This window comes from Lindgomyces ingoldianus (assembly GCF_010093535.1).
Source record: "Lindgomyces ingoldianus strain ATCC 200398 unplaced genomic scaffold BDR25scaffold_35, whole genome shotgun sequence".
In the NCBI taxonomy this organism is placed as follows: Eukaryota; Fungi; Ascomycota; class Dothideomycetes; order Pleosporales; family Lindgomycetaceae; genus Lindgomyces; species Lindgomyces ingoldianus.
Genome location: NW_022985196.1, coordinates 223,702 through 241,065, shown reverse-complemented (window position 1 = coordinate 241,065; position 17,364 = coordinate 223,702). Strand labels below are relative to the sequence as shown.

General features: G+C 50.5%; 6 protein-coding genes across 6 annotated transcripts; 2 read left to right on the top strand and 4 right to left on the bottom strand.

Moving 5' to 3' along the window:
* Nucleotides 1–1,153: 1,153 nt before the first annotated feature.
* On the bottom strand, nucleotides 1,154–6,673 carry BDR25DRAFT_395909 (uncharacterized protein; the record flags this gene model as incomplete). The annotated part of the gene is made up of 14 exons (XM_033698401.1): nucleotides 3,319–6,673; nucleotides 3,205–3,261; nucleotides 3,070–3,147; nucleotides 2,958–2,980; nucleotides 2,849–2,926; nucleotides 2,498–2,807; nucleotides 2,382–2,434; nucleotides 2,288–2,322; nucleotides 2,183–2,252; nucleotides 2,102–2,134; nucleotides 1,975–2,030; nucleotides 1,564–1,731; nucleotides 1,326–1,508; nucleotides 1,154–1,271 (listed from the first exon to the last, which is right to left on the bottom strand). The coding sequence occupies exons 1-14, from the start codon at nucleotides 6,422–6,424 to the stop codon at nucleotides 1,154–1,156; spliced, it is 4,368 nt and encodes a 1,455-aa protein (XP_033542931.1). The 5' UTR covers nucleotides 6,425–6,673.
* BDR25DRAFT_359872 (uncharacterized protein) lies at nucleotides 6,580–7,503 on the top strand (the record flags this gene model as incomplete). Its single annotated transcript, XM_033696164.1, has 7 exons — nucleotides 6,580–6,686; nucleotides 6,726–6,811; nucleotides 6,849–6,922; nucleotides 6,947–6,975; nucleotides 7,007–7,051; nucleotides 7,111–7,137; nucleotides 7,191–7,503. 7 exons carry the CDS (start codon nucleotides 6,580–6,582, stop codon nucleotides 7,501–7,503), a joined length of 681 nt encoding a protein of 226 aa, XP_033542930.1.
* A 322-nt stretch (nucleotides 7,504–7,825) lies between these two features.
* Nucleotides 7,826–10,986, bottom strand: BDR25DRAFT_269192 (Cullin-domain-containing protein). The gene is made up of 4 exons (XM_033687153.1): nucleotides 10,209–10,986; nucleotides 9,048–10,155; nucleotides 8,549–8,971; nucleotides 7,826–8,476 (listed from the first exon to the last, which is right to left on the bottom strand). The coding sequence occupies exons 1-4, from the start codon at nucleotides 10,914–10,916 to the stop codon at nucleotides 8,055–8,057; spliced, it is 2,661 nt and encodes an 886-aa protein (XP_033542929.1). The 5' UTR covers nucleotides 10,917–10,986; the 3' UTR covers nucleotides 7,826–8,054.
* Nucleotides 10,987–11,359: 373 nt separating this feature from the next.
* BDR25DRAFT_269190 (uncharacterized protein) lies at nucleotides 11,360–14,612 on the bottom strand. Its single transcript, XM_033687152.1, has 4 exons — nucleotides 14,208–14,612; nucleotides 12,099–14,150; nucleotides 11,857–12,053; nucleotides 11,360–11,789 (listed from the first exon to the last, which is right to left on the bottom strand). The coding sequence occupies exons 1-4, from the start codon at nucleotides 14,521–14,523 to the stop codon at nucleotides 11,550–11,552; spliced, it is 2,805 nt and encodes a 934-aa protein (XP_033542928.1). The 5' UTR covers nucleotides 14,524–14,612; the 3' UTR covers nucleotides 11,360–11,549.
* A 338-nt stretch (nucleotides 14,613–14,950) lies between these two features.
* BDR25DRAFT_336642 (NAD(P)-binding protein) lies at nucleotides 14,951–16,462 on the top strand. The gene is made up of 3 exons (XM_033693121.1): nucleotides 14,951–15,015; nucleotides 15,233–16,105; nucleotides 16,159–16,462. The coding sequence occupies exons 1-3, from the start codon at nucleotides 14,974–14,976 to the stop codon at nucleotides 16,246–16,248; spliced, it is 1,005 nt and encodes a 334-aa protein (XP_033542927.1). The 5' UTR covers nucleotides 14,951–14,973; the 3' UTR covers nucleotides 16,249–16,462.
* On the bottom strand, nucleotides 16,322–17,338 carry BDR25DRAFT_237952 (UreD-domain-containing protein; the record flags this gene model as incomplete). The annotated part of the gene is made up of 1 exon (XM_033685618.1): nucleotides 16,322–17,338. One exon carries the CDS (start codon nucleotides 17,336–17,338, stop codon nucleotides 16,322–16,324), a length of 1,017 nt encoding a protein of 338 aa, XP_033542926.1.
* Between the last annotated feature and the right edge of the window lie 26 nt (nucleotides 17,339–17,364).

Genomic DNA, 17,364 nt, shown 5'->3' with positions numbered 1-17,364 from the left:
CAATTCCGCACCCCGAGGACTTCACCCTTACAATTCCCTTTATAGTGCTGTTGTGATTCGCTATGAACGAGACTGTGGTGTCTAACAGCTATCCGAAGAACGGGCTAGTGAGGAGACTCGTAGTGAACAGTAGTAAAGTGGTTAAACCGATTACGGTGGGGCTAAGGTTATACGGTAGTGTAGACAAGATGATTAATAGGAAGGTTAGTAGGGCGGATAGTAGGAGTAGTATCATAGTATTAAGGAAGCTAGCGTAGAAGATAATAGGCGAAGTAATGACTTTAATAGGCTTGGTAAATTCTTTAAAGAACGACTTGCCCGTAAGCCGACCGTTTAATAGGGCTAGCTTCTATACAAGGCTCTTCAGAGGAGGAGAAGGAAGTGACTTCTAGGGGTAATTATTATCCCGCTTAGCAACGATCGTAGTATCCGCTTCCTCCGACCTAAGCTGAAAGCTGACTTGTGATGGGCTGACTACGCCTGGCCCTTGGTTAGCTGCCAGTTGGCCGCAAGTTGTCGCCAGTTGGCCGTAAGTTGTCGCCAGCCGACCGCAAGTCGTCACCAACTGGCCGCCAGGTTGCCGTCAGCCGCAAGTCGTCGCCAGTTGGCCGCCAACTCGCTGGCAAGACAGTGGCCGGCAAGTAGAGCAAACTGGCGCGCGCCAGTTTGCCCCCTTGCGACCACAAGCACACGGTCACGTGAACACGCATCCGGCCGCTAGCTCGGGCCATGCCCGCAGGGTTTTCCTACGCGAGCAAGCTCGCGTCCTCTCTTCTCTTCCTTTTCTCCTTAGCTTAGTCTCTTCGTAGCAATACAGCCCTTTGAGTTCGCATCATGAACTAGGCCCCTTACACCGTCTGCCCTAGATATCGGCTCTAGCGATAATAAGTAAGGCTGCCGCTGCGTTAAAGAAGATCGGTGCTGTTAGAATCTAGGTGGAAACAGCCGCGTCGGTACTGTGCAACTTCATCGTGAGGGACTCTAGGCTAGGTGTAAGCATCGTCGTGCTACTGTGGTAATTAGCAGGAAGAAAGCCCATTTAGCATAGAGATGGGCAACTTACGCGTTGACAAGACCGGACCCGAATGCGAGAACGAGCAAATGAATGGACTAACTAGTTAAGCGGATCATTTGGGCTATTACTAGGCTGGGGCTAGAGGACGACCGTCCCCCGGCTATTTGTCTTCAGGTTAGCTGTCTCCGGATTCAAGTCATCGGTCTTATCGTTGCCTCCGACCCTATTCGCGCCGGGCGGGAATTGCGTCCGACTGCTTTCGAGAATTGCCTATCCCATTCCGGCCAATCTTGAAGTCTTGAAGGTCTACCTAGGTATCGAGAGGTCTGTCCATAAGGGTTTTAAGCACAGCTCAATCAGCTTGCTTCCGTATCGACAGGGACGTGCAGTGAGAGGTCTGTCGAGGTAAGGTCGTAATACAGCTCTATCAGTAGAGCTACTATTCAACGACAGTTTCAACGGCCAGGAGCAGGGACGTGCAACGAGAGGTCTGCTTAAGAAAAGGATGACGAGCTTAGTTATAATGTAAGGGAGCAGCGCTTTTACACCGAGAGTTATCTGTCCCGAGCGAAGCGCTTGAATTGAAAAATATAACTAAGCTAATGAAGAAGAAGAATTTGGATACGCGCGCTCGCTCCTTAGCGGTAAGGTGTGCCGTCGGCACCTTACTCCACCCGAGGATTAGCCGAGGCATCGCCTTGGCCGAAGACACGGAGCTCAGCCCGTGACAGCGCCAACATAGGAACTAAGACGTGAACTAGAGAATACAGCCGCCCTAGAGTATTTTAAATAGGTAAAGGAAGAGAGAGAGAGAGCGAGGAGGGAGGGTAATATTACGGGCTGAGCCCGAACGATAACTAAGGCTAACCCTTAGTAGGGTTGCGTTGAAGTCGCGTACACAGTACAGCCTAGTGGACAGCGAAATCCCAATCTAGTCAAACGACTAGACTGAAACGCACGGACCCCGGCTAGACTTCGGCAGCCGGCTAAACGTCGGCATTACGTGCGGACCTGACTTTGAATCACTGCCTTTAGCTAGAGCAACTTTCTTTCTTTAGATTAGCTATATTCTTTCAATCAAGCAACTTGCTCGGACAGACAACTATCGGCGCGATAGCTCTGCTCCCTCACAGTTCGATTAAACTTAAAGAAAGAGAATAAAGGGACACAGAGAATAAGAAGACCGGTTTGATATTGAAAAACCGCATCAACTAAAGATTCTAGAGGGAAGGGGAGACTGGATTTCCTTGCTTAACATAAAATAAGTGACACGGAGAGGACACCCTTATACATATGATCCAACCACCCTCATCCCATCCAGACAGCTATACGTAAGGGGCCTTATCCTATTGCATCAGCAAGCCACCGGCGGTAGATCGCCTCTAGCCGCTCTATAAAGGGGATCCCGAAACTGGGACCCTCAACAGGGTCGCGTCGACTTGACATTTTTCTCATCGCATACTGCGTGGCTGCTTAGATGACGAGGGGCCCAGAACCGGGACCGCGAGTGTGAGACTGAGCGGCAGCATAAGCAGCCTAAGGCAGCCAGATTCGAGCGTGAGCGACCATGATTGAGTTTGAGGTGACTGTGAGTAAGCGTGAGTTGAGGCGGTGCAATCGTGAGCGTATTGAGCCGAGGTTGAGCCGAGTAAGATTTTACTGAGTCAACGTGGCTGTATCGACGACCCGAGTTGGGACGTAGGTGCGGGCACTTTGTACCCAGTAGTAGCGGATTAAGTCTAGGTTGAACGTTCTCATCACCCTGTTTCTCTGCATTTTCGAATAAATTCCTCTAAGCTTGTCAGCGCCATCCATCTTACATGCTATGTTGACATACCAATTCTCAAATGGCTTCTCACCGACCTTTAGTGTTTGAGGTGATACTTCGTGTCGGGCATATAGGTAGTGTTCCTAATCGACAGATGGCAGATAGCTCACCTACAGGTACAATGGGTAAACTTTGAGCTTACTTTATGGAACAGTCTATATAACACTTGTCAAATATGCCCTTCCACACCTAAGAGAACTCATATATTAACTTATGGCACCTTAACATTCTTCAATATAGTTGCTAATGCTGCCCGCAGCTTTCTGGTATCCTAGTACTACAGTCCCTTTGTGTACCATACTGCCTCATTGGGTTGTTTATTAACTTAATTAGGCATTTCTTAGAGCCTCAGGCGCTGCACGTAGGCCCCTAAAATCTGAAAGTGGGGCACTGTTGTATTGGTAGTGAAGTTCGAGGCCTTAGAGAATGTAGACAATGTTCCGGTTCATGCCCATCTTTCTGCTAACGTTCTGACCGTCTCCTGAGCTACGATCGTCCGCACCCTTATTCCTGTTCTCATGCCGCCTGAAGGACGCCTGAACAACTTCATCTGTTTCACTGTCAGATGGCTCCTCATCAAATGCATCTGCTGGGACTTCTATAATATCATCATCATGGGCACTAGTTTCGTTTGCTTCTCTCTTGTCCACTTGTGGGATGCTTTTCAGCGACAAACAACACGTCCAGCAGGTTTGGTCCGGGGTCATTATACGCGTCTCATGGCCTTGTTGAATTGACAGTGCGGCAGCGGCAAGTCTAGCCTGCCAATTACCTCTTGCGCGGACGACACTGACTTCCGGTGGACCGTCAAGTAGCTCTTCCCAGCTATCGATAGATACAAGCTTGCAGAGTTCTTCTCGGGGTAACGGGTTTTCATGACGCTTGGTACACATCGGCATGATCCGGGAGAAGCGGTGCTTGAAAACGTCGAGGATGTTGAGGTCCGCTACCCATTTGCCGCGATCGTACACTCCGACAGCTGCTTCAAGGTAGTAGGCTTCGACGTCTCGATTTCCTCTCGACCCAACATCCATTGGGAGTTGCCATTCTGTGAAGGAAAGGTGGAGAGTAGTAGAGCCGAAGCAGTCCTCCTCGTTCCCATCGAAGGGATGATGGTTGACCAGTCGAACATTGTCGGAAATCGGACGCACCTGCGGCACTTCCGGGGATACCAACATGACCATCCCAGTCTTGCCTAGATTTCCGACAACACGCTCAATAGCTCTGGAAGCTCGATGCGCACATGGATCTTCGAGCAAGCATCTTGCAACATAAATCGAATTTCCACTTGATATTGCTAGAACACCGTTCATAGCTGAAGGATGGAAATTGAAATTACCGGACTCAAACCTAGCAATACACGCAAGGGATTGCTCGCGGGTGAGTGGGTAAGTTCCGAAAGGCTCAGTACGTAGGCTCTGTGAGCCTCGAGGGATCCACTGGTGCTTAGAAAGTGGACGATCGGCAACCCTAAGATCGACGGTTGCGTTGGTGAGACCCTTGTAGAGTTTGGAAACGGTAACTAGGCCTCTCAAAGCTGTCAACACTGGTCGCTCATCTTCGTCTAGGAGGTCATTTGTCGTATATCTCCCTTCCGAAAGATGTGCATAGAGAGCCTCTCTAGAAGGCAGTGCCGCCTTGCTAGGAAGCTTCTCTTCCAGCGCCCACAGTATATGTCGAAGAATGCAAATGTTCGGAAGAGGTCGATACTGGGATCGACTTACGACTTGTGGTCGGTCGTTTGGCGAAATGGATGTCCAGTATCTGATGTTAATGCAGTACAACGCCGCAACATCGGGGTCTCCAAAAGCTAGAAGGCTCTGAACACTTGCATCTTTAGCATCCTGCCAACCAATATCGGCACATTCTTCTTCGAGTATCTTCCCATAAAAAGATCGGGGAGCATGTTGCCAATGAGACCCGTGCGGCGCCCAAAATGACGGAATAGGAACATCAAGCCGAATTGAATCTGAATCCGGCTGGTGTTCGAAATGGGAATAATCTACGTGGAACTTACTCAACCATCGAAAGTACCTTCGTGGGGCGTCCGCCCCGACCGAGCTAGATTCATCCTCCCATATTCTCTTCGTTCTGCTGCGCAACCTTTCCACCGAGGAGAGCTCCCATTTCGAGTTAGAATCCCCAGACCTGCACTGGATAATCATTAAAAAGCGGCGATCGCTGAAATCCTCAGCGACTTTCCGTAAAAAGTTCACCCGCGCCGCGTTTCCAGGTAGTAATTTCAGGAAGACACTAGGATGAGATAGACCGAAAATAGCATCTGTCCTGGGATCGTCAATGAACGTCGGGAATCTTCTTCGGCCACATTTGATAAGTTGCAGTATTTCAGCTTTGATGTTGAGCGAAGCATCGAGGAAGGATTTTGCTTCAGATGCCATCAAGGATAGCCAGGTCCCCTCTCCTCCCATATGTTCCGGGATGTCAAGGAATCCATCGAGGCGCACAAGAAGTTTCAGTGCGAGCTCTATGTCATCTTCGCTAGCGCACCATCGACGAATCAAGCTCCCGAGAGCCACATGGACTAAATCATCGATAGAACCCCTCGCCGTTTGTAAAGACAACTGTGCCTCAGTCTGGATTGGCTGTCCATAGTATCGAAGATGGGCTAATGGGAGAGACCAGTAGATGCCATCACCTGACCGCCTCGTGTCCTGGATTCCGAGTGTGATGATACCACTAGGTTGTACAAGTAGATCGTTTTGAAATATCTCTGTAGGCTTAGGCTCTTTACCTTGCCCAAAGACTACCATATTTGGGTACAAGTGCCAAGAGGCAAGTCCAACCAGGGGTGCACCAGTTTGGATGCTTTGAGGATGTCCTGCGATCAGTTTATCGACCGTGACCATTGATGTCCTCCAAGCATCCAGTACACTGTCGCTAACATGCAGCTTGTTGTTGACAGGAATTCCCAGATTCTTAGTGATCACAAGAAATTGATGATGCCGACGTGCATTCGCTTGGTCAGCTGTGAGTCTCCATGCGTGAGCGCTCGTGTGCCAACTTGCGACTTGTTCTCGCGTTAAGCAGATGTTGCTCGATATAGCATACTCCACTGGATTTCCTGATGTTGCCATAGCCTGCTTGCGTTCAGCTATCAATTGCATCCAAATCGAGATAGCTGCGGGTGGATCCCACATCCGTGAGAGCATGCACGCAAGGAGATGCACAGCGATTGCAGAGGGGCTCGAAGTTGCGGCCGCCCATATTGCAGTGCCGTCTGCACCGACTTCGTTTGCAAAGAGGCCATGCTGGGCAGTGCCTTTCGGGTTGAAGGTGGGAGACTTGGCAACTTCGCTACATCGCAAGCCGTAAGCTCGAATAAGATCTGGTACTTTGGGGACCAGGCCCTCAAAAAGCAAGCCAAGCTGGGCGGCTGTGAGGTGGGACTGGCCCTCGTCGGCCTCAGTCTTGCGTCGTGGTGACAGGAGCCGTCCAATATCACGATATTCGCTCGGTGCTTGCACTTTTATAAGTGAAAAGTCGATGTGGAATCCTGCCAGCGCTACATGAGACTCAGCAGTGGGAGAGATAATCGAAGCTCTTATCTGGGGGAGATTCATGATGGGAAAGACAGAAACGCAATCCCAAACGTGTTCAAGGCAACAGTTTGTGCCTCAGCATTATTATAGCGGTGGGGAAAAGGCGCAAGGCAACGAGGCTGAGGGAGTTGTGTGTTAATATTAGCCGTTATTGGTTCAAGATCTGTCAAGGCTGAATGAGGGTAGCCTTCGGAGTGGCTATGCTAACTCCAGAGAGCATGGGCAAGCGGAGCAGCCACTGCGACAAAAGCAACGAGAAACGTATGATAGCATCGAGCGGAGTGTCAGCGTTTGTAGTTGGGCGACGATGAATATTAGAGAGGACCTGGAGGTGTGGTCATGACCTTGGCGAATTTCGCCGAGAGGTCTCTGCCGAAGCTCAGCGTGCCGACCACGGTATCAGCCAATGTTCGAAGCAACTGACCGTCCTACATCATATGCAAAGTTGGGGCACATCTTCTAAATGGTAAAGCTCGAGCTGCGATGGCGTTGGACCTTAGGAAGCTGGCGTGTCCAGGGGTGGAAGGAGGCTGACGATAGAAGACTGGCATGGCGGTGCTATGCAAGGCTAGGTGAAGCTGAGTGAGCAGATGGTGGTCATAGATATTTCAATACCCCGGAAGGGCCAGAAGAGTGGATCTCGGGCCGGTCGACGCAGAGAAAAAGTGTCGCGTCCGAGAACATCATCAATGGTCACGCGCGCGCAGTTCATCGACCATGCTTTCAGAAGATAGGTCATGGGCGGAGCGAAAAAGTCTCACACTTTACAAACGAAATGCTCAGACAGTCACTTTGGGAGATGTCGCGCATCCGTGCTAGAGGCAAGGGAATGCTCGAATTGGATATCACAAACCATCCATCGTTATCATCACTACATTCTCCTAGCACCCCCAGTAGCCCAAAACCCTTCTCTCAACCTACCTGTCCCTGTTCAACACATCATCAAAAGCTCTCGGACTCACACTGACCGCCCTCTCTTGCCACCCCGGCTCAATGTGAACAAGATTTTATCAACCCGAATACTTTCCCAACACAAGATTATCCACAGAAAGCCATGTACTGTGACTGAAGATGGCCCTATTGCGAGACCGATTCGATAAGATCGTATGACTCAGAGCCTAGAGAAAGGGTTTACGGCCTTCCGGAAGATCACCTGACCATGTAGTATTTACAAGGAAATATGCAGATCTAACAAGAGAATGAGACAGAAGAGGGTATCTTAAGGTTCAAGTCAGAGTAGAGAGATAACTTATCTAAACGCGACAAGAAGTGAATATGATAGTAAAGCCAAGGGTAGGGGAAGAAAAATAGCAGATGTTGCTGCAGTAACAGCTGTTAGAATTAAACCAAGTCGCAATGAAAATGGTAGTGAGGATGAAGAGAACGAGAGTCTTAGGAGATGAAAGGAGTGGTAGAGGTATTATAGATATTCAAGTCCAGGTGCTCTTGTTCATTACACTTTCCCTCTCCATATACTGCGAGATAATTTCCACTTGTAGCGCACGTGAACCTAGGTCAGTCTGGTACACTATCGGAGGCTGTATAGATACACAGTCCTATCACCTATACCCTGTATACCCAATGCCTGTTTACTAAACCATTCGTTACCCACGTAAACCCCCTCATTCTGTCCCTCTGGCTACCAAGTCCCCTAAGCAACATAACTGTACCCCCCATCCTCCTCCCTCTCCAAAAACTCCTTCTCAATCAACCTATCAATATTCCTCTTAATCCCCCCCACATCCAAAGTGCCCCTGCTCCTCGTAACCCGAATTGTCTCCGCCACCAACTCACTATGGTTAATCTTCTTCCTCGCCTTCAGGATCCTCACAATCGCCGCCTGGGTCTCGTAATTCCGATCCGCGGCGACGCGCTCATGCGTTTCCTTATTCTCGGCCAAAGTTTCCTTGAGCTGCACCGTGTTGATTTTGATGCGGTATTTGGGGTCCGAGAAGGAGGCGTTGAGAGTGAATGTGTCGGTTGGGGAGATATCGCGGGATTTTGGGTGTTTGGTTAGGGGACGCAGTTTGGCACAAGCGAGGGATTGGAGGGTGCGGCTTAGTTCTGCGGGTGCTAGTGGGGAGTAGGTCAGTAGCTGTTTTTGGGAGGAAGGCCAGGGAGGTAGTGTGAAGTGACGTGACTTACGCAGTCCAGTAGCTTCCTTCAGAGTATTGTAATCCACATGTTCGTCCTCCGCCAACCCATTGAATAGCAGGAGAACAATAGCCTGAAAACTCGAAACCACCAACTCCTTATTGCCTCGCGGGAACTTCGCCTTGATCTGACAGTGCGCTAGCGCATGTTTCCAATCCAGCTTCCGGCCGGAGTGCTTCGACTTGTAGTGAGTTTCGAACTTATCAATAGCGGATTTGATTTGCGTGGGAATTATGACTGGGACGTCTGGATATGTAGGCCAGGCCGCAGCGGAAAGAATGTTGACGTTGAGATCAAGTGGTAGTTTTTGGTTCCGCTCCTCGAGGATCATTTTGTAGGATGTCATTTCCTCTCGCCCGAGCTCGATGTCTTTGAACATTTGCTCGAGGTTTGCTGTAAAGCCGGCGCCGCATTCTATTATACCACATTAGCATCGCATCATATTGCACCGCACAGTGAAAAATATCATCCAGTATGAGTGTGTGCTCACCGGTCTTCAGCCTTGCCAGCATACTCCTCTCGGCATCCGCGCTAGCACTCCGTCCCATAAGTAATCTCCGGGCGAGATCTTTCTTATAAAACGCCTCAAACACCGCTTTTCCATGCACGAATCGGAACAAGTCCAGAACTTGGTCAAGCTGATTATTGACTTCCGTATCCTCGTCAAATACCACATCCTCATTATCCTCTTCCTCCGCCACAGCGAGCTGCTTCTCCGTTCGACTAAGTTGTGCGGGAATAGCTTTGGCGCCGCCTCTTAATAGCACATCGACGTACTTAGCAATCATCTCTCCCGGTTTCGAGTTATCAGTGTTCCATGTCGTGCTTGTTTTCTTTGTTTTGTTCATGAATGTTTCGAATGCTTCTCGCAAGCCGTGGCCGAGCTCAGCGTTGCGGTGGAAAGATAGTTTCCAGATAGTGTCGAGTTGGCGCTTGAGGCAGAGGAGTTTGACTACCATGTTGTCCTGCTCTTTTTCATCGAACACGATAGCGGTGCCTGTGTCTTCTATCCACTTCATAAATGCAAGGCGGATATTGGCGCCAAGCCGCCGACGTTCGAGTAATGAGTATAGAGCTCCGAGGTCATTGACAGCATTGTCTTCAAGAAGACCCGCAAGATCGTCTTGATTGATGAGACGTGATTCTTTGCTCGAGATCAGTCGATCCTCAAGAAGGGTGAGAAGGTCCCGTCGAGTGGAACTATCCAGCCCGAAGACCTCGACTCTCTCCATTTCGGCCTTCATGAGCGCCTTCGCAGCCTTGACATAATCGGCTAGGCCGTTCTCCGTACTTATCCTATCGGCCCAGTCCACGACATAGTCCTGGCTAAGCTTGAGCATTCGCGGCTCAAGGTATGTAGTATAGACCTGCATCTCGTGGAACATTTTGATAGCATCCGAAAACATCTGCCGATCCATATGCTCCCCGGCGCGATCAACAGCAATCAAATCACAGGCACCATCAACAATTTTCGAATTAAGCTTCGGTTGTTCGAAGATGAGCTTGCGGAAGAGGTCAACGGCGATTTCGTGCAACGACTGCTGCTTCGGGAGGAGATATGCGCGGTCCATATAGCAAAAGATCCAATGGAGGTATTTCTGCATCCGTTAGCCCACCACTTTTCTCAATCGAAAGCATTTTCCACACTAACCAGCTGCTCGCCCCAAGTGGCCCACGCCTGCAGTGCTCCTCTTAGAATATCAACATTCTTCCTCCCCACGATCTCTTTGACCTTCTTCTTCAAAGCACCTCCCACATAGCCCTCACACTTCTGTACCAACCTCTCGCACACCTCACCAGCCATACCCTGCCGACACAGATTCTCAACCCCACGATACAGCTCCTCCAAACTAAACGCAATCTCCTCCCGCGAAAACACAATATCCAGCGCCTTATCTACCTTCCCCCAGACCTGATCAAAAAAATCTTTCGGATCGACCTTCCTCGCCGGCTTGAAATTCTTGACTAGCATACGCTTAGGTCCCGATCCATGGGCATGCATATTTGGCGTAGCCTTCCTAATCCCATTCTTCGGCATTGACGGACGCTTCGACGGGCTATTCTCCGGGCTCGAATTAATTTCCACCACCTCTTTACCGCCCCGCCCACCTGCATCCACCCTCTTCGAGCTCGGGAAATGATACATATCTGCCGCACTCATCGCCAAGGACGCCTCTACAATCCCAGCCCCCGTAGCAGTTTCCTTATCCTTGGAGCCGGAAGTGTTGTCAAACTTGCCGCGTTTGCTGCTCGGCGAGAGCGGAGCCGCCGACGTGTTCGGTTTGTGTTGCGCGGTGAAGAGCTCGTGGATGGTGTGGGAAGAGTGCTTTCGTTTTCGGTCCGCCGGATTCGCCGACATTGGCGGGCTGGGTTGGCTGCAGCGGGGAAATAGACGGCCCCGCGGTGAGAGTTGAGGTTGGAAAAAGTCCTGTGTGGGTAATGGGTAATGGCAGAGGTCCAGGATGACGCGACTAGCGTGGGCCCGTTTAGGCGTGGCTTCGGCGCGTTGTGCTAGCTGGAAGTAACAACTAATCGTGACACAAGTGATGCAGATGTTGAGTTTGATGGAGAAGCAATATGCTGTCTTTCCTTTTGTCGTGGTGAAGATTTTGTCTTGCCGGTTGGCAGAAAAAAGACCTGCTTCGTTCAGCCTTGCCAAAGCCGCCCACACATGCTGTCATCGGATTTACTCGATGATACGGCCTAGGCATACAGCGACATTCCTTGTTTTAGATCCCGTCCATTCCTTAGCACTTGATTCATACCATAAATTCATGACCTGTCATTTTTATATACATCCTTCTTCAGAGGAGAGCAGCGTTATCCTTCCTATCAAGGTATCATCCCAACCCCCAACACCCCGACCCCAACTCAATCCTCCCGCCTCCAAAACGCCACAGTCTAATCCAACCGAGACGCCAGTCAATCGTGAATTGCCAGGTGCATTGTCTGTCTGTTTTCTGTCTTCCCCCATTCGCTATTCATAGGATTCCTAGAACAGACTCCAGCCTCCCTTCCGCCTTTCCTTCCCCTCGTCTCTCCTCACTGAATACCTCTTCTCTCTCGCTTCTAACTGCCTCAGACTTTGCATCTCCTTCAACACATGCTCGAGCAGATCTTTCCGCCGCACAACTTCGAGATGGCGCCGGATCTTGGGGTCCTCGCGGGCGAAGCGCTCGACTTCGTTTTGGGAGAGAGAACGGCCTAGACGGGCATCTAGTTCTCTTGGGAACTATTGATTTCTTGAGAACCACGTACAAAAGAATGGGTGTGGAAGTTGGAGGGAGGATTGTGCTTACAATGTAGTAAAATTTCGACAGGAGTTCAGCATCGAGGAAAAGATCCGCCGTCGTGGTAAGTTTGTCTGCGACCGCGTCCAAAAAGACTTCCGGACAGTGGTATTTGTTCTTCTTGTTCATGCACTGTTTTGACTTTACAGCTAGGAGCCGCATCTTTAGTACGTCAACCCGATCACGGAGGAATACTGCTTCTCGACCTACGTCTTGTCAATATATCGTGTTTCCCCCAATAGGAAACATACCTTTCTGCAAAAGAGCAGCACTGAATCCCCCTGCACCACCAATGCCATCGCCCTCAAGCACGACGTGACCGCTTCTCACACGATCAATGAACGCCATAACATCCCTAACCTTCTTGCGGCCGCCCATCTGCTCCTCCATCTTCTTAACCGCCGCTTCGCAGACCTTCAATTCTTCTCTTAGAGCATTCATCACATTCTCGCGTCCTTTGGCCCACTCATGATCTTCAACCTCGATCCTGTACTTGTACGGCTTTATACAAATCTCTAGCTCATCCGAGATGTCGTATGAGAGATCTTTCAGAATGGATGTTGAAGCCTCAGTGATAGCCTGGCGTGCAAAAGGATGTGCCGAAAACCTTGAAGTCGATATCAAATGATCAATATGTGCTTGGAGAGCGTCAGCTACGACACTTGTAGCAATCCTTCCAACTCCCAGTTTCGTCAACGCTGCGCTTGAGTTGTCCAATTTGATCTGCCAGATCGAATTTTCGCCTTCCGGGTCGGCCTTCATGAGACTGCTCAGGGGGTCGACCTCCGGCAGCGGAACGCTCAGATCTTCAAACGGCCGGTTCCAGTATCTTTGTGCCAAAAGATTCAGAACTTGCTGATCCAGTTCATGCTTCAGCAGCTCGCGAACTTGCTGGCGACCGAACTGCTCAGAGAAACCACGGAAAGAGTGCTTGAATGCATCCAGAGATTCCGCAAGGTAAGACTCCGCGCTGATGGGCCGCTCGTTGTATTGCACCTTGTACTCGTAAGTGGCTTCAGCGAGTTCGCGCGATATAGCCTCGCTAGTAGTCTTAAGGCTAGCAGCCATGGTCTGCTCAAGTACATGCATGAGAGTCTTTCGCAAATTCTTCGTCCCGACATTTAGACGTGAATCAGGACCAAACTCTGCATGTGAGGAGAAATAAGCGTTCTCGTTCTTAGCGATAGCAGCGGTGATGTTCCCACTCCCTCGATTGAATAATTTTGGACCGGACGTGGTGGAGGGGACCCGGCAAACGACTCCCACATAGCCTAGTCGCAGCGCGTACTTCTTGTCGCTAAGCAGGCTAGCCCCCCGCTCTGGGTCCACAAGATCCATCTTTGTGATGACTCCAATGGTCCTCTCACCCCGAGGATCGACCTTTCTTGAAGCCCTTAGAGCGGTGCTGTTTGCCAGATCCACATCTGCCGCTGAGATTGCGAGGATTACGTTCGGGGGCTTGATGTACTTTTCACATAGCTCCGCAATCTTCTGTTTCAGCTCAAGAGGTTGATCCCGCCCCGTAACTTGAATGTATCCGGGAAGGTCTATCAATGACAGATCCGGGACGTTCGGGGAGTAAATCCTGAGCTGAATAGGATCATCTGTGACGCACTCCTTCGCCGGCACGGCCAAGTTCAAATCCGTCAACGTCCTCTGAATCTGGCTGAAATCCGTGATCTTCCCCAAACCTAACGCCGGGAACTCTCCGTATTCTGCGTGCGCATCGGGCGAGTTAACGAGCGTGAGCTCAATGGGTCGTCGCGTAACCATATTCGATCCCTTCGGGAGGAATTCATGCCCAACGATTGCTTCTAACACCGAGCTCTTCCCAGATGACTGTGACCCAATGACGACAATTGACGGCAGTGTGAGAGAATCCGACTGCCCAACAGTCTGAAGTAGACTCCGTATCTCAATCATCTTCTTCGTCAACATCATCATCTGCTCATCTCTAGCAATCTTCTCTCCCTCAGCTTTATCCTCATCCTCCTCTTGCGAACCATATCCAAATGCTGCTCCTGTCGTAACACCAGCTGCCGCAACTGCAGCGCCGCTCTGTTTGGGAGGCTCGGGGTTTGGACCTCGGTTGCTTCCCTCTCCTGAGCCCGATGACGCATCTCTCGCCATCAGCCGCTGGAGCCATTCTGGATATTCGACCTTATCTAGCTCCTCCCTCTTCTTATCCCACCCTCGTCCAATCTGATCAAAGACTCCGGTCGCCGTGCCGAATGCTTCGATAGCAATTCCCGACGCGCCATCCTTCGCCTTGTGGAAAAGATCAAGTGCATAGCCACCGGCCTCTATAGTCCGTTAGCACTCGTCTCCACCCCAGAAAGAACAAACGCGTGTATACATACGCCCAGCCTGGTACTGTATATAAGTCGCCCCCGCCAACACAGCGCCTCCGGCCGCCGCTCCGGCCGTCGCAAACTTTGTCACAAGCTTCGGTATGACTCTCGCAAATGAAATATTCCGTACAGCGGGTACATTATGCAACGCATAGCTACCCACTGGCCAGGGCCGTCGTTTTATCAGCCGAAGTCCTGCATCCGAGCGTAGAAGCCCGCCGGCGGGGATATTGTGGGAGACGAAGGAAAAGGGTCGGCGTGGCGTGTTGGAGATTATGTGGCGAGCGAGCGGGGCGAGACGGGCGGATATGAGCCTGCCGCTCATTTTGGAGGATAATTTCGTCCAATGGGTTGTTGTGTTTTCATGGGATGGATAGGGTTAGAAAGTGGAGGTGAACTTGTGGTGGTGATTCGTGAACGCGAAGGTGAAGGAATGCGAAGGTCGGCGGTCCGGTCCTTCGTCACTGCCAAGACTGTGGGCGGCCAATCAGCGCACGTGGGGGTCAATGGTCTAGCTTCAACACTGTGATGCTGTAGGGATAAGGGCCATCAATCTCGCCGAACGAGGGGTCAGAAAAGCGTCAGAATTCGGTGAATTTGGGGGACCTCGGCCAAAAAACATTCACCCCTCATGTACGGTAGAGTAGCATTCACGTATTGCTGACAAATGCGGTATGACAGTGGTGTGAAGATTCTGAAGCTTGAATATAAAGCTTCAATGGCTGGTATCTGATATACTCAAGCCCAATCTAGTCATCACTGCAGCTCCGAAAAAATGGAGAAACTGATAGTTATTGTTGGCATCACAGGAACCCAGGTATAGCCCCCTACTTTTGTTCTTTCCTTCTTCATCCCCAAACTAAGGCATGTTGACACCCAATGTGGAACAAGTTTGGGGTATAGTCAATCTCTTGAACTTCTTGCTGGAATCAGGGAGAGCGTAAAAAGTATGGGCACCGCTATCCTAGATTATCCTTTCTATGTTCTGCATTAAGTGCTACAATAGCGTATCTTCATATACTAACAAAACCCAGGGCTATTCCGTAGCCCAAACTTTCCTCTCAACCCCTGGCTGGCGCGTCCGAGGCACAACTCGCAACCTCTCTTCCCCTGCATCCCAATCCCTCATCTCTCAAGGCGTAGAAATGGTTCTCGCCGACTTAAACTCCTGCCCGAGCCTAATCACAGCCTTCCACTCCGCCTCCGTAATCTTCGGGCTCACCGACTTCTGGGGCCCTTTCCTCTCCCCTTCGAGCCAAGATATCGCAGAGAAAACGGGCCAGACAACGAATGAGGTAGCGTTTGACATCGAAATCTCCCACGGCATCCATATCGCCGAAGCCGCGGCCCAGATCCCCTCGCTAGAGCGCTTCGTGTATAGTAGTCTCGCGGATGTTAAGAAGTGGAGCCAGGGGAAGTATACTTGGGTTTATCATTTTGATTCAAAGGCCAAGGTTGTGGACTATGTGAGGAAATATTTGCCGGATCTAGCGAAGAAAATGAGTTGTTTGCAGATTGGGGAGTATATGACGAATTGGAATAAAACTGTCTCCCTCGGCCAGAAAAAACTTCCCGACGGTTCTTTTGTGCTTCGCAAACCGCATTCAGGAGACGCTCCGATACCTATGATGTGGGTTGAGCGGGATGCTGGGAAATTCGTCAAAGCGCTGGTTGATTCTCCTCCTGGCCAGACGATGCTGGGGTTTGGAAGCCTGATTGGATGGAAAGATTACATTGGGACCTGGGGGAAGATGTTGGGTGTTGGGGTGAAGTTTGAACAGATTCCACCAGCAGAGTATCTGGCTGATCTCCCAGAAAACCTGGAGAGAGAGATTAGGGAAGGCCATCTCTTTCATGGGGAATTTGGCTGGGATGGTGGGGATCCGGATGTGAAGCATCCCAAAGACGTGAGTAGCAACCCACACGCCCCAGTTGTGATTATGTTAATGGCAAAGTGTAGTTTGGAGTGGAAGGTACGCCAATTGAGGAGTACATTCGCCGTGAAGATTGGAGCCCAATGCTGGAGGGCAAGTGGAAGGCGAATGCGTGAAAGTTGCTGGAGACCAAATGTTACAAAGGTATACGGAAGGACCTAAAGAGGGTATCTGAAACCAACGCACAAATTATTTCAAGCATAGCACGGCCCTTTCTCCGAAAGATTTTAGAACCGAGCCTTCCTCTTTGATCATGTTGTTAAGAAAAGTCCGAGCCCCTTCAACCTCCCTGCTAGCAAATTTGACGAGAACGAATCCACGAACATTCGCTGCACTCCATATAAGGCCATTGGCCTTCTCCTGTTGCTGCCGTTGCAGCCGCCATTGCTCTTTTCGGGTGAGCTCAGGTTGTTGAGAATCCCCCCAATTCCTGCCACCAATCCGCGGCAATGCCTCGAACTCGTCCAGGAAGTGTTGTGAGAGGGACTTGAAGATAGGTCCACGGATTATGAGGGTCCCGAACACCGAGTAGGCGTCCATCCGTTCTGAGAGCAGCATTCCAGTCTGACCGTTCTTGTCTAATATCAGATTATCTCGCAGCAACAGCCTCCTCTTACCCTGGTTTTCTGTGCTCGTATCCACCGTCCACACCTCATTCCTACTCCTATATTCGTGGATATCCCAATTCTCACCTCTCGCACTTCGTCCACTTGTAACCCAATCACAAACACAGAGATTGCCGGCTTCCTGTTCCAAGCTGTAGATCTGGGACTGCGAAAATGCTGCTTGAGCAAATGGCTGCACAGGATCTGGTAAGTACACGAGCGCTGAATCTGGCGCAATATTTACGGCCATATGCTGCCTAGACACGACATTCCGATCTGCCGTCTTAAAGATCTTGGTGGAACCCTGCGTTAATAGGATAAGCCGAGTCTTGTTGCGAAGGCGCACATCTAGATTAATGCTATCTCCTGCAACTATACCACCTCCATATGTGAGCAGAAATACTGTATGTATGAGACTCGGTAGGTTTGGAACAGATTGGTCGTGTTCGGGGAGAGGTAGAGGGTCAGGCGCAACGAGCTTGAGCGGGTATTGGTAGGAGACATTAGATAGGACTGGTGTATTTGGAGGAAGGAGGCTGAGGAGAATAGATCCGTAGCCAGGCTTGGACGTGGAGGCTGCAAAGGGAGAGGAGCTGGACATGGGGGCTAAGTCTCGGTGGGGTTGTT